This window comes from Cercospora beticola, chromosome 1 (genome assembly GCF_033473495.1).
Source record: "Cercospora beticola chromosome 1, complete sequence".
Classification (NCBI taxonomy): domain Eukaryota; kingdom Fungi; phylum Ascomycota; class Dothideomycetes; order Mycosphaerellales; family Mycosphaerellaceae; genus Cercospora; species Cercospora beticola.
The window spans coordinates 1,250,065-1,274,122 of NC_088935.1; the positions used below are offsets into that span (position 1 = coordinate 1,250,065).

The following is a 24,058-nucleotide window of genomic DNA, read 5'->3' on the forward strand; positions in this document are numbered from 1 at the left end:
ACCGCGACTGGCAGAAGCAGAGAGTGTCAAATGTCACAAACCCGACACTGCGAGGGCAGTCTTGTGTGGGAATGACTGAGGTCTATTGGAGATGACGGTTGGATGTTCATATCTCTCACCTTTTCTTTTGAGTGCTGCCTTACTTAGCAAGGTGTTCAGGGGTCGATGTGGACTTTGGGGCATCGAAGATGCATGTAGAAGAAAATGGAGTGAAGATGGGGAGGTGCTCAGGTCGACTTGGAGACGGAGTCTCAGAAACAGACTTTTTTTCGCATCAAAAACAAATACCCCATGTGTGCGTGAAGCGAGAATATACGTATAAAACTTGCGTAGCTTATATGTCATATGTCCAAACACATATACTTGATGCTTTTGAGTATAACAAGCGATATAAATAGAAATCGTGCCGGCGTTATGAACATCCAATCAGATTTGTGCGCCTGCTCTCCTTCCTCTTCATTTACCTCTTCGTCTCAGTGACTTCTGGCGTGGCCGATTCATGATGCACGACCTCGTTCTTGCCGACCTCTGCTTCTCTGTCGCTGTTCCCGAGTTTCTCCTCATCGCTAATGGTCGGGTTGTCTCTCAATCCGATATCTGCTTGGCCGAGCATATCAATGGGATCTCTGTATGCTGGAATGTAGTTTACGGCGAAGCAGTAAGACCAGGCGAGGACGAAGAAGGCTAGAGGGACGGACATGGCGTGGGCGGTGGACGAGGCGTCTGCTGCTCCTCCTAGAGCTGGAGGCACAACGGCTCCGCCGGCGACTCCTCCGACGATGAAACCAGAGCCGCGTTTGGAGTATTTTCCTAGGCCACGCATTCCCTAAGAGTAAGAGGTGTGAGCATTGGTTACGGATTATCAAACACATAATTATTCATTGTTCGTGGGGGCTGACTTACCAGCGCGACGATGGTTGGGAAGATGATAGATTCGAAGAAGAGGGTAAGGTATAGCATTGCAATTCCTGTGAGATATCAGCAGAAGTTCACACGTTGACCAGTTTGAAGAGATATGGGAAGAGGGGGAGTAGAATACAGACCTGCGTTTCCGTGCACACCAATCGACGGCGAGATGAATACGATGGCCCTGGGTACGTTCCGTCAGCGATCGTCGGGTCTCGCAAGATGATTTAAGAGGCAAGAAACATACAAACTGAGATAAGCTAGGAAGACCCAGCGAGCTTTGACATATTTCATGATGAAGACTCCAGCGAAGCGACCGGCGGTGAAAGCTCCTTGAGCACCTGCGAGTAGCTGGGCTGCTTGGGAGTCGTTGTAGTCTGTCGTTTCGGCAACATAATTGATGACTTTGGAGCTTCGATCAGTATCGAGGGGCGGGGCAGATGAACACTTGGACATACAGTAGCTCGCGATCGCAACTTGTGCTCCTGTGTAGCAGAATTGAGCAAAAGCGGCATGGAACAGGCGATATTGCTGCCAGAATGGTTTGACGGCAGCATTGGCGTGGGTTTCTTCGGCTTGGAATGCCATGTCTGCATCCGTAATTTCGGGTAATGCTAAAACGGAGTATTACCAGGTAAGTATGCTCCTTTGAACGATCTTTGCGGTCCTGTCACTACACTTACGGGAGCTTCGGAAGGCATTAGCAAGAACTTTCAGTAAGATCTGCGCGAACACTGGGACTTACAAGTAGAACACTACCGCGAGCAGGAAGACGAAGCAAGCGATGGCTAGATAGACCCACTGCACGCTCTTGAGGGAGTCTGTGTTATCTCCAGTATCCTATGGTCAAGACAAATCAAATCAGTGGCTTTCCCTTGACATTGACTTCATTGATGAATACCTTGAAGAAGACATAGGATCCCAGGACTGGAGCTACGACGGTGCCAATACCATTGAATGCCTGTTTCGATCAGAACGTGTTCAGAATGCAGCATGACTTGCGATTCAAATCTCCATACCTGCGAAAAGTTGATTCTGAGCTCAGAATATCTGGGAGGTCCACCTGTGAGATGAGAAGTATTAGTCTGTCCCGCCACCTGAGCATAAGCCGTTGCTCTTACAAATCGTGATGTATGGATTTGCAGCCGTTTCCAGCGAGCCGAGACCATTTCCGATGATGAAGGTTGCCGCACAGAAGCCGCCGAAGGATCGATACAGGATGCACGGCCATGCAATGAGGGCGCCCACTCCACTACCACAAGTCAGAGGCATCTAGACAACATCAGAATCTTTCTCGTACTATAAAAAAAGACCCCAGATGAAGACGATCTTGAATCCGTAATGGCGCAGAAGCCAATTTGCGTGGCCAAGGGAGGCGAGCGGATACGCTCCAAAATACGCGGCTTGCAGACTAAGTGCAGGTTCGACTGTCAGTCTGTGTACGACGATCGCAAGCGCCGTGCAAGGTAGGTACCTACCCGCTGGATCGTGCCTTTGTGATGCCAAGTGTGTTTTGGAAGTGCTGCCTTTTGTTCAGTATTTGGAAAGCTTGTGGCATGCTCACTACTGACTTTGTTGAGCGTGTCCAGTAGCCTATCAATTGCCTCAGCTGTTAGTGGCTACATCGAATATGAGCGGACGTCTCAGTGTAGCGTACCCGTAACTGAAACCCCTGTTCGACAAAGCCCCAAGTCAGTAATGTTTCTGATCTGCAACACAGCGGTGGTTCTTGCCATAGAAAGAACAAAATCGTCACCAATGCCAATGGGTAGATCGATTGCTTGAGCGTGAGCTCAGAAGCTCTTGTCCGTGTTGTGTTACCCGCGCGAAGCGAGTGCTTCTTGAAGATTGTCATAGCGACGTAAGAGTTCTGAGGTCGAGGTCAATGATGATGATATTCGATGAAACACATGGAAAGACGCGGGCAGAAGTGAAGACAGGTCGTAGAGGAGAAGGATTTAGGAAGAAGTGTAATTCCTTGCCCGCGTGCCACGTGCTGGTAACCAGCTTTCGCGAGACCACTCGCATGAGTGGCCTTATCAACTAACGCACTCGCCACATGCTCCACGATTAGGGCATGAGGTGATACATTGCCGCTCATTATCCATGTCGAAGGCCGTCTTAGCGGCATTGCATGTTACTCTCATTCGTGTACCCCGCAAAAACCCCAGTCTGGGGATGAATGCAGCTCGGCTGATGTTCTACCGAGCGCGTGTTTTGTCTAGTTTATGGCCGTGCGAGGTGGCCCTAGCTAAGCGAACTGAAGCTGTATGGTCGGCAGCAAGCAGTGTTTGAGAGACCGCAGGACAGAAAGTCAGACTTCGGCAAGTGACGGCGGTGATGGGGCTGTCAGTCCTGGTGCACGTTGCTGCGTGACAGACCAGGGTTCTCCCGATCGGACAGGTCTTGGCATCAGGCATGAGGATGTATTTGCGTGACAGTCTATAAAGACTTCTTTTGTCACATGTGGCTCATCAACCTATGCGTCGTCTTGATGCGGGCGGTGCTTGAGGGTCCGTGGCAGTGCCAGAAAGAGCATCAGCGATAATTTCACGCAGCTCACGTTGAGCTTCCTCTGTGTCAAAATCGTCTCGAGAGGCTAGTTCCTCGATGCGTCGTCTGAACTCTGGGTCGGCGGCTTCTTCTTCAGGCACCATGGTGCCGATGTTCAATTGTAGACCTTCGGGCAAGGGAGGCGGACGCAGGGCCTCGGCTCCATTTTGCACAGAATGTGGTTGAGCATTGCTGTCTTGTGCTTCAGGCCCGCTTGAGAGCTCTCGCAAATAAGCAGCCACCTCAGGTTGCTCGTCGTCGTCTGCCAGCTTCTCGGCAGCAGTTTGCCCGTCGTTATTGCGTAGGGCTCGGTCGGTGCCAAGTTCAAGAAGTTCTTTCGCCATTGCCACTTCCTCCACGCTGAACAAGGCCGTCTCCCCATCCTCATCCTTGATATTCGGATCAACGCCGAAGTCTTTGATCAAGGCTTTGAGCAAATCAGCATGCCCGTATGACGCAGATGCGTGCACCAGGCTGTAGCCATGATGGTCTTGTTTGGAAGCCAATTCCGGATGGGCCTGCAGCTTGTCCTGAACTACTTGGGGTCGTTCTGGCACCAGATTTAGCAGCACGTCAATCGATGGGGCCTGTGCCATGGCTCTGGATGTTGGCGTGTAAGTTGGAAATTTTGTTCAGGCTGTGATGGTCATTAGCATGTGAAGAAGCGGGAACGGCCGCGCGTGTTGCACTTGCTGCTGCAGGGAAGCTTGACGTGGGTTCACCTTGAACTCCACCTCATCCCCCAGCACAAGTAGCAAATCTATAGCCACGACGACATCTTGCACACCTTCATCGCCATGGCCGACTCTCCCGCATCGTCCGATCTGTCCGATCCCCCGTCTGTCGACTCTGACGCCGAAGAGAGACTCAGTACACCCGGACCATCGTCGCGACCCAGTGTCGATATCACGCACATCGACGCCGATCAGCCGCCAGCTAAACGTCGCAGGACTGGGCTTTCCTCGTTAGCGACGTTTGAAGCGGCGACACCGCACCCAGAAGAGGATGACGACAATATTAGTGTGTCCTCAGACGGCTACAGCAGCGCGCCTGGCTCGCCGAATGATAACGAGTGGACCTTGCGCGAGCAGGCGCAGACCCAATGTCTCTGGAAGGACTGTACATTTGGATCCGCAGAGAATAACGACGAGCTTGTGAAGCATGTGCAAGGGACACACTGCGCAACAGGCGGTCCAAAGAAGACCAAGTACGTTTGCGAATGGGGAGAGTGCCAGCGCAAGACGAGCAATCATCCCAGCGGATATGCGCTCAAAGCGCACATGCGAAGTCATACCAAAGAGAAGCCATACTATTGTCAACTGCCAGGTGAGTATATTCGTTCACACGTCCAGCTGTCATGGGAGACTAACTCGGCCGGTAGAATGCGACAAGGCGTTTACTCGATCCGACGCCCTGGCGAAACACATGCGCACTGTCCACGAGCCAGAACCAGCGCGGGGCTCTGCTGCCGACCCGGCTGCTTCAACGACAGGCAAAGGCAAAGGATTCAAGGCCAAGAGCAACGGCGGTGCGAAAACACAGCCCGCGCAAGATATGGGGCCTACAGTCGATGAGGACGGAAATTATGTGGACCCATCGCCCCCGAACGACAACATCACGTATATACCGGCGCATCATCCTATTACGGGACAACCGGGATTCATGATTCACTATCCGCCTGATATCCACTTCACGGCGTGGGAAAGCAGCATCTCCGCCGACCAGTTGATGCGCCTGCTACGGCGACAGGTGTATTGGGCTGAGACGGAGCGTGAAGATCTGAAGAAGCAAGTGGACGAGCTGGAGCGGCAGAAGCGCGAAGAGTGGGAATTGAAGGAGATCCTGCTCGAGGGCGTGATGGAGGCGTCACTGGCGCAAGCGGAACAAGAGCAGATGATGAGGAACGTGGAAGAGAGAGTACGAGTTGAAATGGCTCAAGACGTGGAGTCGGCAAAGCAATTGAGCTGGACGAAGGGAGAGCCCCAATGGCGAAAGAAGCCGGCCCCGGTACCGCACGATCGACCGAACTCAGAGACACCAGACAGACCTCATGCACATCGCACACCTTCGCCACCGCCGACCGGTATGTCTGGCGGCTTTGATGGGGAGGACGATCCGTACGATAACTACTTAGCCGGGCAGATGGCGGAGTATGAAAAGCGAGAGAGAATCAGGAGTATGCAGAACACACCTGCCAATGCGGCGTCAGAATAGGACTCTGGCGCTGGAAGCATCGCTATGGAGACGAGGAAGAGGCTTCGATCATTTCTAAACTTTGGAGACATATAGACTGTCTCGTTGTATTGTATACGAGTCATGAAGCCTTCCATGCTGCGGCATGCTTTACCTGAATCTTGAGGACACAGACTTCCTCTTGCTCTCCTTCTTTTTCTCGCGAGCACTCTCGGCATTTGTGAATGGAAAGTTGGATGTTCGTTTGTCCGCTCCTGTCGTTTTACTGACTCTACTTCGTTCATTGCCAAACAAGCAGGTGAAAACGCCAAAACCTGGTATAAGTTAGCGAGAGTCCAATGTAGATTGCTTTCACAAATCACTGACAAAAGAGTGCTGAGCTGAGTACCATGCCACTTCCAAACCCAAAGCTGAATCCATAGGTAATTTGGGTATACAGATAGAACGCCGAAAGGCCGTGGTAGACTGTGGCCGTTATGGCTGTTGGGTAAGCCTAAATTTGAAGTGAGTCACGTTCCACAGAGACTATGTAAACGAGGTGCGACATACGTATGGGTTATCGCTGCCTGTCGAATTGTCCGCCGATGTGGAAGGAGGTGAGACAGGCAATAGCCCACTCAGCAGCAGCGTGAATGCAGAGAGCGCTATCAGGGCAAAGCCGAGAGCCCGTAGCATATAAGTTTCGACCTCGGTGATGAGGCGAGGCTCGGATGCGAGCATATTGACAATCAGCTTGGGGCTGACCAGCAATGGCAAAGCCTGCAGCGCAAGGTAGCCAGAGGTTGCGGCATCTGGAGGAAAGTTGGATTAGTGACTGCTTCAGCCCGTTTGTTCGGTGTAGTTTTACTGTAGAGTTTGTAGGACTAGGCAGAAGTGTCAGTTCGAGTTATAGGTAAGAAGTGTAGAGCGAGCTACTTACATCCATCTTGTCCATGATGTGCTGATCTTTGGAGGGAAGAATGTAAGATTATGTTTGAAAGTAGCTCGCGTCCGCCTTTTTGACCCGAAGGAGCGGTGCTTTGGCAGGTCGACGTCACTTGGCGAAGTGAATGTGAGCTTGCCGCGTGCAATTCCATCGACGCGACCCGGTCCGCCTGATTGAAAGTTACAGCATCGCCGACAACATGATTCCTCGATAACACTACTGGATCAGAGTTCAAAACATCCCTCGACAAGATGTCGCAGTCGCACGATCTGCATCGCGCGCTTCTGCGGCCGGTCATCCTTCACACTCTGCGCGCCGCTGGCTTCCACAGCACGAAGCCATCGGTGCTCGATACCTTAACGAATCTCGCCGAAAGACATCTCGTACTGCTAGCCTCCACGACTGCGCAACATGCACTATCGAGCCACAACGACCCGGTTCCGACGCTCACAGACGTGCGGATGGCCCTCTCAGACTGCGGAGTACTAGTTCCCCTCGATGGAGCTGCAGAAGAGGCATGGAAAGAGCGCATGCGCGTACCTCTAGCAGAAATGGCGCAAATACCCAAAGGAGGCGAGAAACGCGTTGCGGCGGAGAAGAGGAAGCGTGAGGAGGAAGACACGAGAGATGTTAAGGAATTCGCCAAGTGGTACGATTCAAGTCAGTACAGAGAGATTAAGCGGGTGGCAGGACTGGAGAAAGACCTCAGCGTTCCTGGTGCTGCGCCGTTGATTGGAGTTGGCGGGAGCGTGGTCAAGGAGGATGACTTCTTCACTGCGCTCAAGAAGAAGCACAGCAAATCGGGCGATGACAGCAGGCTACAAGGGACAGTGCTTGGGAGGACAGCAGATGAAAAGGAAATTGTGATAGAGGGCGGTCCTTATCAGCACATTCGGGACTGGAGACCGAGGATGGAGAAGAGCGGACAAGTTCAAGGAGTCCAATGAGATTCACACATTGCCATGCGCTTAACACTCCCGTGCACCAGTGGTCTGCTCTGCGGTACACAGCTGTGTCGCAAAGGCGCAAAGAGGAGCATTTCTCAGAGCTAGCATGCGACTCACAAGGACTTCGAGCGATAGGGCAGGCACACCGACTTCAAATGCCACTTCTGCAGCAAGCACTCCTCTCCGGATACCAGTCACGATAGACGGTAACCCCAGCAACCATTGATGCGAATCCAAGGCCCCTGGGATTCACCTTCAGCGGGTGTGCATGGAGACTTCGTTCGCCCACCGCAGTTTCCAAACTCCGCATGCAGCTCAGTGCCAGCATCAAGACAAGATGCGATCGATACTGAGTCTTGGAAATGCACAAGATCCGGCTCCATTGGCAAGAGCATCTTCCAACCTCATCGAATCCTTCCCGTCCGCCACGACTGCCGAACGCGACGGTAAAACCTGCACATAATGTGCGAAGTCATAGGTCGCGAATTATGCAGCTTGTCTGTAGAAACATATCGATAGGCTATGTTAACAATTGCGCAGCAGTCTGTTTGCCTGCTCGTCAATCTCATGCAGGGTCCCCCGTTCGCTCAAAATTGATTACAATCATGCTGGTACATTCGTACAATCTGATCCGAGTATGCGATACAATCACTTGGCATGGCCGTTCGTCGTGCCTGCTTGTTTGGCTTCCTTTTGTGCTTTGAGCTTCTTGAGTTCCTTCTCAATAGCAGAATCGAGGCGTGACTTGAGTTCCGGGCGGTAGCCAAATGCGAAGAGAATTTCCAGCCAGACAAAGAACGGCGCCAGGAAGATCGCCTGCACTAAGTTGTCAAGAAGTGCCGGAGCTCGACCCTCAAACACGCCATGACCGACAAACTGAACCAGCCATGACGCGATATGAACTCCGATGGCGATGTAGTTGGCTTGCATCCCGTATGTTGAAGTCAAGTGGTTCGCATATGCCGTTCCGGCAAGTAACAGGGGTGCAAGCATGGCGCCTGCGACAGGCTCCATTAAAATGTATAACGATAAGTATAGAAGACAGGCAATCGTCCCTAGGTTCGGTGGCAAGTTGGGTATCGTCAACCAGTCGGGGAATGGCAGAGCTGGTGTATTTGTGCCCTATGGTTGTCAGTCGAGCCGAGCGCGTTGCCTTGTTGCAACTCACAAACAGGAACCCTGTCAGGAGCAAGATAGGCACGAAGACGATATGTATCCCCACGTTGACCTGCGACTATGAGCACATGACTTGTTGAACGTCCATGAAGTCGCCAGTCATACCGGATCATGGTGATAGGATCCATACTGCAGCATGTATCAGTATCCGGATCTCATCCTTTGCGTTAAGCTGTGCGTACGAAAAGTAGCTGTTTCTCGAGGTTGAGCGCCATGATTCCGAGATAACCGAGCCTGTTGCCCGTTGATGCGAAAAGGTGTCGGTATGAGCTCACAAATGTCGACCTGAAGCTGTAGGAAGGTGCCAGATGCCTCGCAAAACCAGTCCTGGCAATATGAAGTAAAGTGTAGAAAGAAATGAAGTGAAGTTGCCTGAGCAGCTGTCAGCTTGTTGGAAGCGATGCGGTCGGATGCCAAGCGTCAAAGCGTCCGCCGAGATGTCCCGGCTGGAAGAACTTGAGTGAGAGGAGCACAGCTTCAACCTCGTCCACCCATCAACCACCTCTCCGCTCACACTTTCATCTTTCATCTGCTGAGGGAGCAGCACTTCACATCAGCAGCGTCCCGAGCACCATCACAATGTTCAGAACCGCGCTCCGGTCGAGCGCTCGCGCGGCCGGTGCCATTTCCGCCAGCAGCAGATTTGCAGCGGTACGTACGCCCTCTCGCGCCACCAGACGAGCTCCAATGCCGCACGAAACCACCAGCGATGGGCTCAATGGGTCGGAGAATGCCCTCCTGCACCATGCGGATGCGGTTTTGGAGCTTCATTCGAGCTGCGCGGGTCGTCCAGGTACGCCCGAGGCTCTCAGGGACAGCGCGCTAACATGTCGTGTTTTGCTTGCAGCAACGAACAACCCCAGCCGTCGCCACTGCTTTCGCTCGCGGATATGCCGCAGAATCAAAGGCACAGCCCACCGAGGTGTCCTCCATCCTGGAACAGAGAATCCGTGGCGTGCAAGAGGAGTCTGGTCTCGCCGAGACTGGCCGAGTCCTCACTGTTGGGTATGCGGACAACAATGGCAGACCCATCGAGAAGCGAGGAGGATGCTAATGGGCACACAGTGACGGTATCGCCCGTGTCTACGGCTTGAACAATGTCCAGGCTGAGGAGCTGGTCGAGTATGTCCCAACCATGGAGATGTGGAGATCACGTGAGCTGGACTGACAACATGCGCTAGGTTCGCCTCTGGTGTCAAGGGCATGGCCATGAACCTCGAAGCCGGACAGGTCGGTGTCGTGCTCTTCGGTACCGACAGATTGGTCAAGGAAGGCGAGACTGTCAAGCGTACTGGAGAGATTGTCGACGTCCCAGTCGGTCCTGAGCTTCTCGGCCGCGTGGTCGACGCTCTCGGTAACCCAATCGATGGCAAGGGCCCAATCAAGACCAAGGACCGCCGCCGTGCTCAGATGAAGGCTCCTGGTATCCTTCCTCGCAAGTCTGTCAACCAGCCAGTGCAGACTGGTCTCAAGTCTGTCGACGCCATGGTGCCAATCGGCCGTGGTCAGCGTGAGTTGATCATCGGTGACCGTCAGACCGGAAAAACTGCCGTCGCCCTCGACGCCATGTTGAACCAGAAGCGCTGGAACGTTGGTAACGACGAGACCAAGAAGCTCTACTGTATCTACGTCGCCGTCGGTCAGAAGCGATCCACCGTCGCTCAACTCGTCCAGACTCTTGAAGAGCAGGACGCCATGAAGTACTGTATCATCGTGGCTGCCACCGCCTCCGAGGCCGCCCCGTTGCAGTTCATCGCACCTTTCTCTGCCTGCTCCATGGGTGAATGGTTCAGAGATAACGGTATCTTCAGACATTTCTTTTTTTTTACGACGTAAACAAATTGCTGACGATTTCTGTTTGCAGGCAAGCACGCCGTCATCATCTACGACGATCTTTCGTGAGTTTACCTCTCAAACCACTAGCAGCGAGGCATAATTACTGACAAATTCACAGCAAGCAAGCCGTCGCCTACCGTCAAATGTCTCTGCTTCTCCGTCGTCCACCAGGACGTGAGGCCTACCCTGGCGAGTAAGTGCAACAAGCGCCTGAATTCAGAGACACGACAACTAATCGTACTTCAGCGTTTTCTACCTCCACTCCCGTCTTCTCGAGCGTGCCGCCAAGATGAACAAGCACTTCGGCGAGGGTTCGCTCACTGCCCTTCCAGTGATTGAGACCCAGGGTGGTGATGTGTCCGCTTACATTCCAACCAACGTCATTTCCATCACTGATGGCCAGATCTTCTTGGAGTCCGAGTGCGTCGCCCCAAATTTCTTGCCAGCCCCTGTTCAATGCTAATATTCTCCTTAGACTTTTCTACAAGGGTATCCGTCCAGCCATCAACGTCGGTCTTTCTGTCTCCCGTGTCGGTTCCGCTGCTCAGCTCAAGGCCATGAAGCAAGTCGCTGGTTCCCTGAAGCTCTTCTTGGCCCAATACCGTGAAGTCGCTGCTTTCGCTCAATTCGGTTCCGATCTCGATGCCGCCACCAAGCAGACCCTGCAGCGTGGTGAGCGTCTCACCGAGCTGCTCAAGCAGAAGCAGTACACACCTATGGCCGTCAACGAGATGGTTCCTTTGATCTTCGCTGGTGTCAACGGTTACCTCGACAACGTTCCCGTCAACAAGATCCTGAAGTTCGAGTCTGACTTCTTGAACCACCTCAAGACCAACGAGAGCGGTCTTTTGGAGTCGATTGACAAGGAGGGTGCATTGAGCAAGGATCTCGAGGGCAAGCTCAAGGACGTTGTGACGAGCTTCCTCAAGAGCTTCTCGTAAATCTAGACTTGTCCCCGGGGCGGGGTCGTGTATAGTACAAAAGGCAAGCTTGAGCTCACAGTCAGAAGAGAAATACGGGCAACAAGATTGCTTTAGCAAGCGGGACGATGCAGTGTAGATATGCGAAGAACTTTTCCTTTGTTTCACCTACTCTTCCCTGTGTGATGACCAGATTCTGACGGGAAATGTGCTTGGGCAATGCCTCGTACAGTATCGATAACAGTTGAAACCGATGTCGTGAGCTGCACCTATGTCCCCTGGCTTTGCGTGCTCCGCCCGCCTGCGAGTCACGCTGCGTCCGGAAGTGGGAATGGGCGTAGAACGAGCAACGAGAACTGCAGAGCAACGCCCATTGATAAATCTATCGGTGGCGTGCTTGCCTACAAACATAAATTGTCAGCACATATGTCAGATATCGTCAAAAGTGAGAAGTGAGGCGCTCAAAGATCGATCGGACGGAAATGTAATCTAGGTGGTGAGCAGAGTCGACGACTTAATCACAGTGCATAGATATGCTATCTCTAGTCGTCGCCACATAATTCATCAATTGAGTCGTGTATCCATTTCCATTTTCATTTCCATACTGCATGATCCCATACTTTTGGCATTTAACCAATTGCCGTTTGTGAGGAGGAAGAATCTCATTGAGAGTGATCAATTCCTGCTCCTCGTCTCCATAACATGCTCACTAATCGTGCCCGTAGCAGACGGCACAGGAGCACCGGAATCTTTGCGTATCCCACCATCGAGGGCGTCGGGCGGTGACACATGTGCCTGACCAGGTTGCTGGTCATGCAGTTTGTCCTCCCATGGGCTGTAAGGTGCTGCGATGGCATATTCGCGTCCTTTCTCCCCGCCGGGTCCGCTTAGCGTGCCCGGCCATTTTCGTTGTTGTTCGTGTAGGTCATCGAGAGGATGGCCAACGATGCCGTACTTGTCCCAGTTGATATGTGGCATCCGCACAACATTCTGAGGAGCGGGTATTCGAGGAAACTGCTTTGGAGGGGTGTGGTTCCCGGAATCCATATCAATATCACCCGAAGCGGATTGAGAAGGCTGTGAATCTGGGATCTCAGACGGCAGCCTGACAGTTCTCTGCGAAGCCTCCCGATCCTCTTCGCGACTTGCTCCCAATACCACTTCCTCCTCATCGTCATCGTCGTCCTCCATATTGTCAAGAATGTCACGCAGGCTAGGTTTCTGCTCGCGTAGACGCCCAGCGGCTAATTCCTTGTGGAAGGTTGCTGGGTCTTCTAAAGCAAGCTGTTTGATAGTCGCTAGTGTTTTGATATCGTCTTGCGCCTTCTTCTTTTGAATCTGGAGCGTGGAAATGGCGGCGCGCAAGGCGATCGCATCGCCAGAGTCTTCGGCAGAGAAAGGCAGGTTTGCAGGTTGCGGTATGTACTCAGTCGGCGGTATTCGAGCTGGCTTGGGCGGCGGTTGTGTTTCTATTGACTTGGCCAGCGTCTGGCCTTGAGCCGGCACCATGGCTGGCACATGCTGCTGCTGTGTATGCGGAGACCCACTCGAGGTCCTCCGCTGCTGCTGCTGCTGCTGCTCCGTCACCGGAGCAAATGTGAACTCGGCGCCATGATGGGCGTTTGCGAAGGCAGGCGCGCTGTACGCCGGAAGCACCGGCTGCACCTTGGGTGTGATGGGACTGTATGCGGGGGCAATGGGCGATGCAGCGCCGCCGTGAGATGAGGACTGTTGTGAGGCGTGGTCGTAGGCGTCGGCGAAGGATGCGCTGTACGACGAGGCGCCGTCGGTGTTGTTCGCGGCGGTGGAGTGGGCGAGGTCGTGGGCCGGACGCAGCGATTCGACTGGCATGGCCAGTGCGGTCCAAGTTCTGGAAGGGCAGCACGAGACCTCACCAAGGATCGTCTTTTTGCGGGCACTCGTCTGATCGTTGACGTGGCGGCGTTTGGCAAATCTGCAAAAGTGTCGCTGCTCGATCTGCAGCTAAAACTTTGGAGGGCACGCAATTCACGCAGGGTCGCGGGGCAAAGTGGCAGTCACTGTCTGAGACGGCCTGCCCTGCTTGGTGTTGCTTGACTCGGACCCAGTTCCGGTCAGGCGGCGGCAACTGTGTTGTGCTCAAGATCAGGCTTTTCCACACTATGGCCTCTATGAGATGCACGAAATGCTTTCTGTCTCGTTGCTCTGCTGTCTCAACATTCGAATCTTCCGTTGCTCCAACCTCAACGAACGCCCGCTGAATCGCGCCGTCATGACCCTCCCCTAGTGAAATCGTACACGTTACATCCCGTCCCTCCTCGCCTATTTGGCAAAGTGGAAATCGTAGTTGAGCCACTTCCTCGCAAGCACTTGTGGGACCTCCAACCCAGGCTTGCCGTAAGTCAACGGACTGAAGAACCAGAAACTCCAGATGAGCACCGCAACGACAATGCCACTTGCTGCCCAGGTAGCCAGGAGAGTCTGACCAGCAATCCGCTCACGAATTGGCTTGCTTCGTTGTGCTGCTTGCGCTTTGCTACCCTTCTTGCCATCCACAATAGGGTTGCCCGAACCAATATTCTGGATCTCTTGGGGCTCGATGTTGAAGATGAATTCAACAATAGCGCCGGCCACAAGACACGACGCCAGGTGGGCTGGCAAGTAGTGATGGAGGAACAGCTGACGACCCATAATGAAGAATGGAAGATAGTGAGCGGCCCACAAGAGAAAGAAGAATCCTGTGCTGTTGTACAGCCGAGACCGTGTTCCTGCAAATATATGTCAGCTTTGAGTATCAGGGAAGATGGGACGATGGCTACTCACGTCTGTCAAGTGCATCCACGCCACGGCGGACAGACATTTGATCCGCGAAGATGATACCGGCAAACACAGCCAGAAGTGCAGATGCGAACCACCAGCCAATCGGGTTGCCCATGAAGTAAATCTGTCGTTTCGTGGCATTTTCAGTCCAAAAGCTGACTCCGCGGAGCAGGAACGGCCATTGGATGGGTTGTGATGCGTACGGGTGGGACGACGTGAGCGCGTTATTATGGTAGAACATGGCACGCTGCAGCTCCAGATACTTCTTCATGAATGGCATGCTCTTAGGCTTCCTGACCTCTCTCACCAAACGAGGCGAGTCGGCGGGAATTCCCTGAATGTCCTCGACATACCACGTATTTGATGTTTGGAGCGCATTCTTGTTACCATTGATCTCAGCTTGCTTGTAAGCCCAATCCGGAAGGGGCGTCGTATGAGTCCACATGGCCACCTTGGTGGGAACGTGGATAAGCTTGAATTGCGAGGATAGCGTTTTAAATTCCTGGCCAGCCTTGCCATTGTCGATCTTGATTTCAAACAAAGTGTCATTGAAACGATCACCATTGGCCTGGTCAACTGGCACAGTGGTGAATTCTTGGTTGGTCGGGAAGTAAGGGGAGGCAACATCATGCGTCAACAGCCAAGTGTCTGTGACAACGTGTCTGAAACGCACAATATCGTTGTTCTTGACGTGGTGCCCGAGGCCTTCCAACTGCTTGGCTGGAATGATTTGCCAGAGGTTGTTGGTATCGTTGTGAGGGTAGCCAGTGACCTGCTGACCTTGCGATGAGACACGGCCGTCCTCGTATCGCAGCGGGTAGCGATCGGTGTGCGAGTGAAGATATACCTTCGTGTCCTTGTGACGCATGGAAATGGCATCGAAAAAGTCGATGCCAATGGCCTTCTGTGCCATCAGGTTGTCCGAAAGAGTCTCCTGGAATTCGGGTGTCATGAAATCATCGCCTGGGCCAGAACGTGAGAGGATGGCAAAGTGGACCTGGAACCAGAACAAGTACATGAGAAATGGCACCACAGCCAGACCAATGACACGCGCTGTGAAGTGCTTGCCAAACTCAGGCAGAGTCAACGCACCCCTCTTGCGGTTGATGTCCAGCAGATCCCAGAGGTCGATCAGGACCGGCACACCGATCGAGAAGAAAGTGAAAGCTCCGACGTACTTGGTGCTGATCACACAACTCATGCAGACACCGCTCAACAATAGCCACTTCCACCACTTCCTGCTGAATGGCACATGGCGCAACTTGTAGAAGCGGATGTAGCAAAGCACACTCAATGCCATGAACAGCACAAGCGTGGCATCCAGCAAGATGAGCCTCGTCTGTCCCACGTGTGCATTGTCGAATAGCACGAGCGAAGCAGCCAGTATGCAAGCAGGAAGGCTGTATCCAGATTCCCACATGATCAAGTATGTTACAGACACCGTAAGTGCTCCCATCAATGCCGGCATTGCTCGGTATGCGACGTATGGAACATGGTTGTCGATGTACGAATCGCCAATGTTTTCAAAGAGGAAGCTGCCATCGTAGCCAACGAGCCAGCCTGCGAATGCGAACAGCAGCTTGCCGAAGGGCGGGTGGACATCGAAGAAGTAGGTTCGTTGGAGGTAGTAGCTGGCGAACTAATTGTCCTCGTTAGTGTCACGGCACGCAATACTCGACAAAGCGTCCATCGTCCAAACTTCTGCTCTGTAACTCCACCCACCTTGCCAAAGTGAACTTCATCGAAGACCACTTGATCTGGATGGCTAATGCCCCAGAACCTGGTGAGGAACCCAAGGATCGTGATGATCGTGAATGCAATACCATGATCCCAATCGTTGTTCTTCACTTCGTTGGCCTTGCCCTTGAGGCTGTCCCATGACTCTTCAACTTTGCCGTTCAGCACGGTAGCTGGATCCTTGCTCGGCGTGAGTGGTCGTTTGGCGTCCTTGGCTCCGCGCTGGCGGAGCTGCTGTTGTTGAGACATGCGGCGTCTTTGGGTTCACCCGTGCAGCGCAAGCATGGGTCGAGAAGTTCCGGATGAGAAAAGAGAAATGAAAATAAGGAACGTGAAGAAAGGAGGAGGATGGTAGCGAATTATCAGACAGCTGTACACGACGACAGCTACGAGGAAGGGGTTCTTGCTAAATTGAGTTTCGCTAAAGGGCGGCTAGCCCAGCCTTACATGTACGTCAACACGTGATCTTCAGCTTCAATGTCTGAAATTCACTTTCATTTTCACATGGTTATGGTTACTAGGACGCTTTACACGGGCGTGCACAAGATCATTGAGCACGTGGTGCTGGGTATCTTCATTACATTCGTACACAGTGCAGTGCTGCCTGCTCGCTGGCCAGCCTGTCTTTATGCCGCCACATTCGTGAGACGGATTGCTCAACCCGTTGCTATCTTCTGCCACCGCGTTCATAAAATCCCTCGTCATGTTACTGACGTCCCGCCATCTTGAGCGTGTACAAGAGGCTGGCCATAGGGCTCATGTTGTCTTCTCACCTCGGCGACTTGTCGTTGCAGTTGGCTGGTGTCAAATGTGCGCTGAGATTCAGGATGTTCTTTCAGAGGACCTCCCCCCGCTGTTCGGTAATCCTTCTCAGCTGAGCCCGGCGCCTCGATGGTGCTGGCCCCGGATATGTTGCGGAAGCCGGTGAATTCGGCCCCGTAATGCTTGTGTTTGTTCATAACGAGTGGAGATGGTTGGTTGTCTGGCAGCCTTCTGTCTATCGTAGGAGGTGCTGCCAAAGCGCTGGAGGGGGGCTCTGCAGGATCACTATTAGCTGGCACGGTGCCGGCGCTAGAGTGTTCCACCAGCGATTGCCGTTGGGGCATTGGTGTTGTGTAGCCAGGAGCTCCACCAATATTGTTAAGTAGATGCTTGGGTCCGTTGTTCGGCTCTGCCCAGTCAGGAGTGTGTGCGATGTTCGGCGTTAAATGGCTGTGGATTGGCCCTTGAGGGCGCGCCCATGCATTTTGCTCAATGAACTGCTCGTGTGCGAGACGTTCACTTTGAGGTTGCACGAGTCCGGTCCTATTCGGAAAGTACACAGGCCTCGGATGCGATGCCGGCTGGTGCACACGACGGGATATCTTCTCCTCGGTCAGCTTGCGGTCCATTGCGCGATCAGACAACGCGGTCCTACCTTCATGGCTTTCAAATCGTCTTCCAGCATATCACGATCTGCGCCAGTGATGTCTGGGGCTGCCGGGAAGCCGACGTATTTGGCGACGCCGCTCAGCACAGACACTTCTTGGTTGTATTTCGCTTGCTGTTTGATCTGGTCCGCCTTCTTTGTCGGGAATTTGTAGATGTAGTTCTCATCCTCTTGCTGGTTGCTCTGCCGCCGTTCGTTCTGTATCTTGTACCAATCGTCGCCCAGCTGTTGCATGACATCTTCGCGCAGCTGTCGAGTGTGCTGAAAGTACTGGCTGTGTATTTGGCTTCGCTCACCAAGCGTCGTTCGGCGAAGGCTCTCAAGCTTGAATCTATAGTAAGCATGTGCCTCGTTCTCTTGCTTCGCTTTTCGAGCATCAATGCAAGCCACTTGTCGCAGGTACTCGGGGTGCTTGCTGTCTGCTTGGTTGAGCAGTTCCAGCTCTGCATTGGTAGCGGCCAGCTTTTCGCTGACCATTTTTTCGCGGAAAGCAGCGAATTGCTTCGCCAATTCTTCGAATGCGGTCGTAGCTGCGGGTTTGTGCTTCATTTCCTCTTCTGCTTTCGCTGCCGCTTCCGCGCTCTGCTCTGCTGTCGGTTCTAGCGTCTCCACGCTCTCTACGCCCATGCCCTTTGTCGCGTCTTTCTTGCCTTTACCCTTTGGCTTAGGCCCACGCTTGGCCTTTCCGGAGCCTTTTACAGGCGATGTCGGAGGCTCTGGATGTTCAGGCTCCGCAGCTTCAGGTATATCATCAGCTACATCTCCGTCTGCATCTTCCACTTCCGCTGGGTCCTCTTGGCCCGCGTTATCGTCGGGCACACTATGACTTCGTTTTCGCGGCGATTCAGCCAGTGCAGAATCGGCACTGCTCAACGAACTCTCGGCGGTATCTGAGCGCTTTCGCTTTTTCCCTGCACAAAGGTATCAGCGCATAATTTCCCCAAAACTACACAATTTTGGCGCCCACTGAACTCACCAATGGTGTCTGTAGTGCCAGTACTCGACGTGGCACCCGGCCCAGTGGGCAGAGGAGAGGGAGGGTCCGACAATTCATCATCGGGCCCGGCAGCCTGGTTGAGTTTACTGGGAGTTCTGCCAGTCTCTTCCAGCTGTTTTCGGGCCTTGTGAGGTGTCTGGTCGAGTCTTTCAGTTTCCGCTTCCGAGTCCACCTCCAAGGACTGATGCGCCGTAAGCTCTTCATTCGTCGCTAGTGCCTCTGACACGCCATTTTGCTGCGCATCAACCTCCAGATCATCGTCCGGCTCGCTGAGACTGCTGGAACGGTTGTCGTCATCGTCTCGGTTCCCACTGGGAGCGTCGAGCCCATCTTCCTCTTCTCGGGTCAAAGTATCCCGCGCTGCATGATCGCGAAGCGCGACGGGCGATGCTTTGGCACTCAACGGTGATATTGATGGGCGAGGATTGTCTGATCTCGTTGGTGACGGCGGAGCGCGAGTAGAGGTGCCGGCGGCGGTGGAGCTGTGGTCGAGATTCTGGCTGGGACGCGCCGGCGGCGTCGCCATTGCTCTGTGCGGTTGCCAACGAGGTGGGGGCCGGGTCTGACAATGTCGCTCGCTGCGAGATGGCGCTACATGCGATCGCAAGTAATTTGTGAGTGTATAGGGCGTAAGTACGGTGGGCAGGGTAGCAGATGGTGTGCGGTAACAAGAGGGGAGCGGAGTTGGTGCTGGTGATGAAACCGCCCGTGCAACTTCGGTCGGCTTTTGATCGACGAACTTGAACTTTCGGAGCTTGAGCTTATTTGATATCTGCCATCCTCGACTACACCATCCTACACACCATTCGAATCTCGCCCATCATGGCTTCAGGAGACAAGAACAAAGATGCTCGAAAGGCCGAGAAACGAGAAAAGAAGGACAAGAAGGAGAAAAAGACAAAGTCTAAGCAGGAACAATCTGCGACGGCCTTTACCCTGCTTGCAGACGAGAAAAATGTCGACTCGGCCTTGTCGTCTCTCTTTGCAGTTAAGGTACGGCGCAATGTGATAGGATACAATCTCTGAGAACTTCTTACTGACCAGTGTAGCAACCTCCTGTGAAATCGAAGCCTGCCACTGCCACAATTCCTGTGAAGAAGACGGGTCCAGCCGCCGAAGACGAAGAATCCGACGATGACAACGATGCCGAACTTTCCGAGCTGGACGAGGAGATGGAAGATGATGAAGAGGATTTTAATGGAGATGTAGAGGTTGAGGATGCTTCAGAAGCTGTGGAAGAGGTTGCCGAGCCCAGGCGCAAGCGCAAACGAAAGGATGCGGAAGAGCAGATCGAGGATGCGTACATGGACCGACTGGCACGCGAGGAAGAAAAGGACGCCGAGCGCCTTGCGGCCGAGCGAGCTGCGAAGCGTGCTAAGAAGAGTGAGGAGCAGCAGGATGCGCCCGAGCAGGAAGCGGACGACAGTGAAGAGGAAGGAGACGGCGACTCTGTGGACGAGGATGACCATTACGAGACTGCCTCCGACGACGAAGGCAAATCCGCGCCACCCAAACACGAAACCGAAGAAGCGAAGGACGTAGAACTGGAAAAGGCCAACCGCACTGTATTCCTGGGCAATGTTTCTACCGCTGCCATCTCCTCGAAGTCCTCTCGCAAGGCTCTCATGAACCACCTTGCCTCATTCTTCCCCAAAATCGCTGGCGAGAAAGGAGTCTCAAGACCGAAGGTCGAATCGATCCGCTTCCGCTCGACCCCGTACGCATCCGCGATACCAAAGAAAGCTGCATACGCGAAGAAAGAACTCATGGATGCCACTGCCAAATCCACTAACGCCTACGCGGTCTACTCAACACCCGCACTCGCTCGTGAGGCATGCCAACATCTCAACGGAACAGTCGTTCTCGACCGTCACCTCCGAGTCGACTCCATCGCACATCCCGCCAAAGTCGACAACAGACGCTGTGTGTTCGTCGGCAACCTGGGCTTTGTAGACGACGAATCTAACATCCAAGAAGCCAACGAAGAAGACGGCCGTGAAAAACGCAAACGAGGTAAAGAACCCGCCGACATCGAAGAAGGCCTCTGGCGAACCTTTGGAAAATGCGGCAAAGTCGAGAGCGTGCGTGTCATCCGCGACAGCACGACCCGAGTAGGCAAAGGCATTGCATACGTCCAATTCGAAGACGAAAACGGTGTCGAAGCAGCTCTCCTGCTGAACGAGAAGAAATTCCCTCCCATGCTACCACGTAAACTCCGCGTTAGCAGAGCCAAGGCACCCAAAAAGAATGCCAAAGCGGGTAGCGGGCGGCCTTCTTTGAGACCCCAGCAAGCGGTGGGTCGAGGAGGAAGTGGTTATCAGCGGAAATTGACAGGAGAAGAAGCTTCGAAGTTGGGACGATCGGCAAAACTGCTCGGGCGGGCTGCGGCCGCGAATTTGCGGAAAGGAGGAGATGAGAATAAGTCGTCTGCCCGAGGGCCTTCAGAGCGCTCTTCCCAGACCCTGGCAGGGGGCATCAGAAAGCCAGAGAATTTTGTGTTTGAGGGCCATCGAGCAAGTGCGAGGTCAGGGAAGAGCGGGCTGAAGTTGGGAGGAGCAAAGGGCGCGAAGAACAAGAGTAAGACCAAAGTCACGAAGCGAAGCGCGTCGTTCAAGCAGAAGAAAAAGGCATAGGCATGAGCGGATGCGTGCAAATAGGTGATTCGAGCAATTGATAATTCGATTCTGTGCTCGTCATATGAATCTGCTGGTCATAATACTCCTCCTCTTCCCTTCTCCGCATTGGTCAATCTCAGTCTGTGTATCGAGGCTAGGCCATTTTTGCCTCCTCATCCCCAATGCTCATGCTCTTCCTCCATCCATCTCTGCCACCGAAAAAATGCTAGCTAGTAACACATACATGCCCCTTCTGTGCCGCCATTCGAAATGATCTCCAATGTGCGGGCCGTCTATCATGAATGAACGATAAAGCAAAGCAAAATTAAAAGAGCGGACGGCCAGTCAAGTGTGCCGCCTTACGCCCCAGTCCCACCCAGAACGCCGCGCCATTGTGTGTGTGCGAAAACCACAACCAGAAACAATCAAACAAACATGCAAAGCTTCTGCCGCATAAGTAATAGTCGTGCTTTCCAAAACTGAAGAGCCTAAATCGCCCAACTTCCTCTTCGTTGCGTAGTGGCCCAGTTTCCACCTGGCGCATCTGTCTTGTCAAAATTCTTCTCCTGCTTGGCCCACTCGTGGATGTATAATCTCAGGGCCAGCCAGCGTTTGCAGTCTTGTGTGGTAAGACCCTGTCCACCACCGCCTTCGAAATCTGATCCTAGACGGATGTAACCTCGTGGGCTCTGCTTGGCTTTGACATCGTCTTCTCGAAGTTCAGACACGGGAATGCAGCTGATCTTGGACAATTCTTCGTCAAAAGGTCGAGCTAGCGAGGGATATCCGAGCGAGAGGTAATTGTACACCTGTGTGACGAAGGAATCTGGATACTCGCGTTCGATCTGAGCGGAGAGTTCCTTCTGTGTCATGAGCATGGCGTCCAAACGGTTCAAATCAACGCTCTCCGGTGGCGTGGGTGGAGCCAATGTCATGTTCGCTCCATTGCGCTGAGCGAAAGACTGCTCGAATGGATTGCCGTTGTCGGCTCGAGGAGCAGGCGTCATGAGTCCAGTAGGTCCAGCAGGCGGAGACAGTGCTTTGGAAGAAGTGTCCTCCTTGTTAATGCAGAAACCACCCCAGAGACCTTTTGCAGCTGTGCTTTTCGATGGACTCTTACTCGGCGACGATTTCTGTTCGGTCTTGTTCGCAGGTGCAGCACACCACAGTCCGCCTTTGCAAGATTCTGCATTCGACTGTTCGTTGAGATAACACATCTGCTTACGAAGTGTCTCGCAACTCTGGGTCACGTCAAATCGAGCTGGCTCAGGTGACGGGCATCGCGGGAACACCAAGTCACGCCCCAGCATCGGCGGACGAGCGCGATCGCGCATGGACGTCAACTCGCTGTCCTGCTGATGAATTGACAGCGCAGCAGCTGGATTCCACCATGGCGAGTTGTTGTTTTCTTTCTTCTTTTCTGTTGTTTTGTTGGCGTTGCGCTCCTGCTCTAATTGCTCCGCGTGGCGCTGCATTTCAAGCTGTTCCCACGGAACTCTGCCCGTGCTTTCCCTGCGCATTGCAGCGCGATTGAAGAATTCTTCCTCGTCGAAGCCTTCCCACGTCACTGGCCGATCCTCGATCTCCATCTCCTCACTGCTGTCTTGCTCGCTGTTAACATAGTGATGAACAGGTTCGTGGAAGTCAGAGTTGGGGAAAGCCGCGAGCGCTGCCTCTTGCAAGCGACGCTGGGCCTTCTTTTGTTCCAGCTGCAACAGATAATGGCTGAAGCTCTCATCCACGCTCTCGCGCATTCGCGTAGCATGCTTGTAGAACTCTTGTGGATACGACGATTCGGATGCGGTGATCGGAGAGCCTTGGCCGGGGCTGAAGGACCTGCGTGAGGACGAGCCCGAGTCGCCTTCACTTTCAGAGCTCTCGATCGTGTCGAGTTCGGGACACCGGAACGAATGCGTTCGCTCTGGTTGCACCGCAGGGCGAGCTGGTGCACTGCCATCAAATGGAGATATTGGACGTCTCATATGTGGTGGAATTTCACGGCTTCTCGAAGACGAGGCCAATTTGCTCTCATCCTCGAGGAAAGCCTCAGGGTTGCCGACCTTTTTACCTGCATGGCGCTGATGCTCCCGTGCGTGTATTACGAAACCGTCCTCCGTCTTGTAATCTTGGTAGATCTGATCGTTGGCGTCGCCTTTTCTCCTTGATCGCTTCGCGGAAGATAACACTTCGGGCTGGAATTTACGCGACTTGGCGTGTTCGGTCGCTGCTCCAGATCCAGCGTCGCTGTGCTGACTAGTCCTGCGACTGCTGTTGCGAGACGACCGATTACTGCCGTAGCTGGTCTCTACAAGCTGTGGCTTGAAGCGTATGTGAACCCCGCTGCCACTGTCACTACGCCTGGATTCGGATTTGTCCTTGCTGCTCTTGTGCGTCGTTTCAATGGGCTGTGGGGCAAAGCGGCGTGCAGCAGGCTTTGCGTCACTCGAAGGGCTGGCAGGCTTATCTCGAGAAGACTTGGTGCTTGTCTCAATGGGCTCGGGTGCGAAGCGTCGGACCTTGGGCGGCTCCTGGTCATCGGGCGAATGCTTGCGGGCCTGCTTGGAGGATCTGGTGGTCGTCTCTACAGGCTCCGGAGCGAAACGTCGAGGTGCGTTCCGCTGCGGCGGTGGGGAGGACGACATGTCGTGTTGGCGGGCACAGGGCCCAAGCGTTGTGGAAGGACGGAGCAGTGCTCATGCGCGTGGAGGGTTCGCGGTGTGAGAGCCGACCAGGCTGGACTGGGGAAGTGCGAGCAGCGACGTCGGGCTTGGAGATTGGAGATTGTGTGCGGATGGTGTGTGCGGTGCGGTGTGCAGTGCGTGCGAGCTCCACGACGACAGGTCGACGATACTGGCGAGGCCAATGGAACAATCGCGGCTGCTCGTTGAGGATGACGATGGTCAGGTGAGATCAACAGGGTGCAGCGCAGCGCTGGAGCTCGTTTTCGCTCTAGGCGTGGCCGTGTTCCAGGAGTCAACGTCGCCGCGAAACAGATCGTGTATTTGGGTAGGATGGCTCTCGCTGG

The 24,058-nt window shown here is 53.7% G+C and overlaps 12 protein-coding genes across 12 annotated transcripts; 4 read left to right on the forward strand and 8 right to left on the reverse strand.

Moving 5' to 3' along the window:
* Nucleotides 1–460: 460 nt before the first annotated feature.
* On the reverse strand, nucleotides 461–2,761 carry RHO25_000505 (uncharacterized protein; the record flags this gene model as incomplete). Its single annotated transcript, XM_065602021.1, has 13 exons — nucleotides 461–826; nucleotides 904–968; nucleotides 1,044–1,090; nucleotides 1,154–1,310; nucleotides 1,365–1,520; nucleotides 1,590–1,594; nucleotides 1,652–1,746; nucleotides 1,808–1,867; nucleotides 1,926–1,969; nucleotides 2,028–2,158; nucleotides 2,207–2,317; nucleotides 2,385–2,428; nucleotides 2,663–2,761. The coding sequence occupies 13 exons, from the start codon at nucleotides 2,759–2,761 to the stop codon at nucleotides 461–463; spliced, it is 1,380 nt and encodes a 459-aa protein (XP_065458093.1).
* Nucleotides 2,762–3,380: 619 nt separating this feature from the next.
* On the reverse strand, nucleotides 3,381–4,055 carry RHO25_000506 (uncharacterized protein; the record flags this gene model as incomplete). Its single annotated transcript, XM_023593122.2, has 1 exon — nucleotides 3,381–4,055. The coding sequence occupies one exon, from the start codon at nucleotides 4,053–4,055 to the stop codon at nucleotides 3,381–3,383; it is 675 nt and encodes a 224-aa protein (XP_023460097.1).
* Nucleotides 4,056–4,256: 201 nt separating this feature from the next.
* RHO25_000507 (uncharacterized protein) lies at nucleotides 4,257–5,673 on the forward strand (the record flags this gene model as incomplete). Its single annotated transcript, XM_023593123.2, has 2 exons — nucleotides 4,257–4,785; nucleotides 4,841–5,673. The coding sequence occupies 2 exons, from the start codon at nucleotides 4,257–4,259 to the stop codon at nucleotides 5,671–5,673; spliced, it is 1,362 nt and encodes a 453-aa protein (XP_023458914.1).
* Nucleotides 5,674–5,802: 129 nt separating this feature from the next.
* RHO25_000508 (uncharacterized protein) lies at nucleotides 5,803–6,586 on the reverse strand (the record flags this gene model as incomplete). Its single annotated transcript, XM_023593124.2, has 5 exons — nucleotides 5,803–5,966; nucleotides 6,019–6,145; nucleotides 6,202–6,443; nucleotides 6,500–6,515; nucleotides 6,572–6,586. The coding sequence occupies 5 exons, from the start codon at nucleotides 6,584–6,586 to the stop codon at nucleotides 5,803–5,805; spliced, it is 564 nt and encodes a 187-aa protein (XP_023458903.2).
* A 242-nt stretch (nucleotides 6,587–6,828) lies between these two features.
* On the forward strand, nucleotides 6,829–7,524 carry RHO25_000509 (uncharacterized protein; the record flags this gene model as incomplete). Its single annotated transcript, XM_023593125.2, has 1 exon — nucleotides 6,829–7,524. The coding sequence occupies one exon, from the start codon at nucleotides 6,829–6,831 to the stop codon at nucleotides 7,522–7,524; it is 696 nt and encodes a 231-aa protein (XP_023458902.1).
* A 648-nt stretch (nucleotides 7,525–8,172) lies between these two features.
* On the reverse strand, nucleotides 8,173–8,915 carry RHO25_000510 (uncharacterized protein; the record flags this gene model as incomplete). The annotated part of the gene is made up of 4 exons (XM_023593126.2): nucleotides 8,173–8,646; nucleotides 8,693–8,752; nucleotides 8,806–8,829; nucleotides 8,883–8,915. The coding sequence occupies 4 exons, from the start codon at nucleotides 8,913–8,915 to the stop codon at nucleotides 8,173–8,175; spliced, it is 591 nt and encodes a 196-aa protein (XP_023459129.1).
* A 364-nt stretch (nucleotides 8,916–9,279) lies between these two features.
* Nucleotides 9,280–11,477, forward strand: ATP1 (Alpha subunit of the F1 sector of mitochondrial F1F0 ATP synthase; the record flags this gene model as incomplete). Its single annotated transcript, XM_023593127.2, has 8 exons — nucleotides 9,280–9,351; nucleotides 9,548–9,705; nucleotides 9,766–9,822; nucleotides 9,882–10,501; nucleotides 10,565–10,598; nucleotides 10,655–10,729; nucleotides 10,783–10,956; nucleotides 11,012–11,477. 8 exons carry the CDS (start codon nucleotides 9,280–9,282, stop codon nucleotides 11,475–11,477), a joined length of 1,656 nt encoding a protein of 551 aa, XP_023458967.1.
* Nucleotides 11,478–12,131: 654 nt separating this feature from the next.
* On the reverse strand, nucleotides 12,132–13,307 carry RHO25_000512 (uncharacterized protein; the record flags this gene model as incomplete). Its single annotated transcript, XM_023593128.2, has 1 exon — nucleotides 12,132–13,307. One exon carries the CDS (start codon nucleotides 13,305–13,307, stop codon nucleotides 12,132–12,134), a length of 1,176 nt encoding a protein of 391 aa, XP_023459127.1.
* A 450-nt stretch (nucleotides 13,308–13,757) lies between these two features.
* RHO25_000513 (uncharacterized protein) lies at nucleotides 13,758–16,241 on the reverse strand (the record flags this gene model as incomplete). The annotated part of the gene is made up of 3 exons (XM_023593129.2): nucleotides 13,758–14,203; nucleotides 14,259–15,894; nucleotides 15,978–16,241. The coding sequence occupies 3 exons, from the start codon at nucleotides 16,239–16,241 to the stop codon at nucleotides 13,758–13,760; spliced, it is 2,346 nt and encodes a 781-aa protein (XP_023458965.1).
* A 452-nt stretch (nucleotides 16,242–16,693) lies between these two features.
* RHO25_000514 (uncharacterized protein) lies at nucleotides 16,694–18,944 on the reverse strand (the record flags this gene model as incomplete). Its single annotated transcript, XM_023593130.2, has 3 exons — nucleotides 16,694–17,356; nucleotides 17,410–18,332; nucleotides 18,398–18,944. 3 exons carry the CDS (start codon nucleotides 18,942–18,944, stop codon nucleotides 16,694–16,696), a joined length of 2,133 nt encoding a protein of 710 aa, XP_023459134.1.
* A 296-nt stretch (nucleotides 18,945–19,240) lies between these two features.
* RHO25_000515 (uncharacterized protein) lies at nucleotides 19,241–21,051 on the forward strand (the record flags this gene model as incomplete). Its single annotated transcript, XM_023593131.2, has 2 exons — nucleotides 19,241–19,411; nucleotides 19,468–21,051. 2 exons carry the CDS (start codon nucleotides 19,241–19,243, stop codon nucleotides 21,049–21,051), a joined length of 1,755 nt encoding a protein of 584 aa, XP_023459135.1.
* Nucleotides 21,052–21,521: 470 nt separating this feature from the next.
* On the reverse strand, nucleotides 21,522–23,675 carry RHO25_000516 (uncharacterized protein; the record flags this gene model as incomplete). The annotated part of the gene is made up of 1 exon (XM_023593132.2): nucleotides 21,522–23,675. One exon carries the CDS (start codon nucleotides 23,673–23,675, stop codon nucleotides 21,522–21,524), a length of 2,154 nt encoding a protein of 717 aa, XP_023458968.1.
* Between the last annotated feature and the right edge of the window lie 383 nt (nucleotides 23,676–24,058).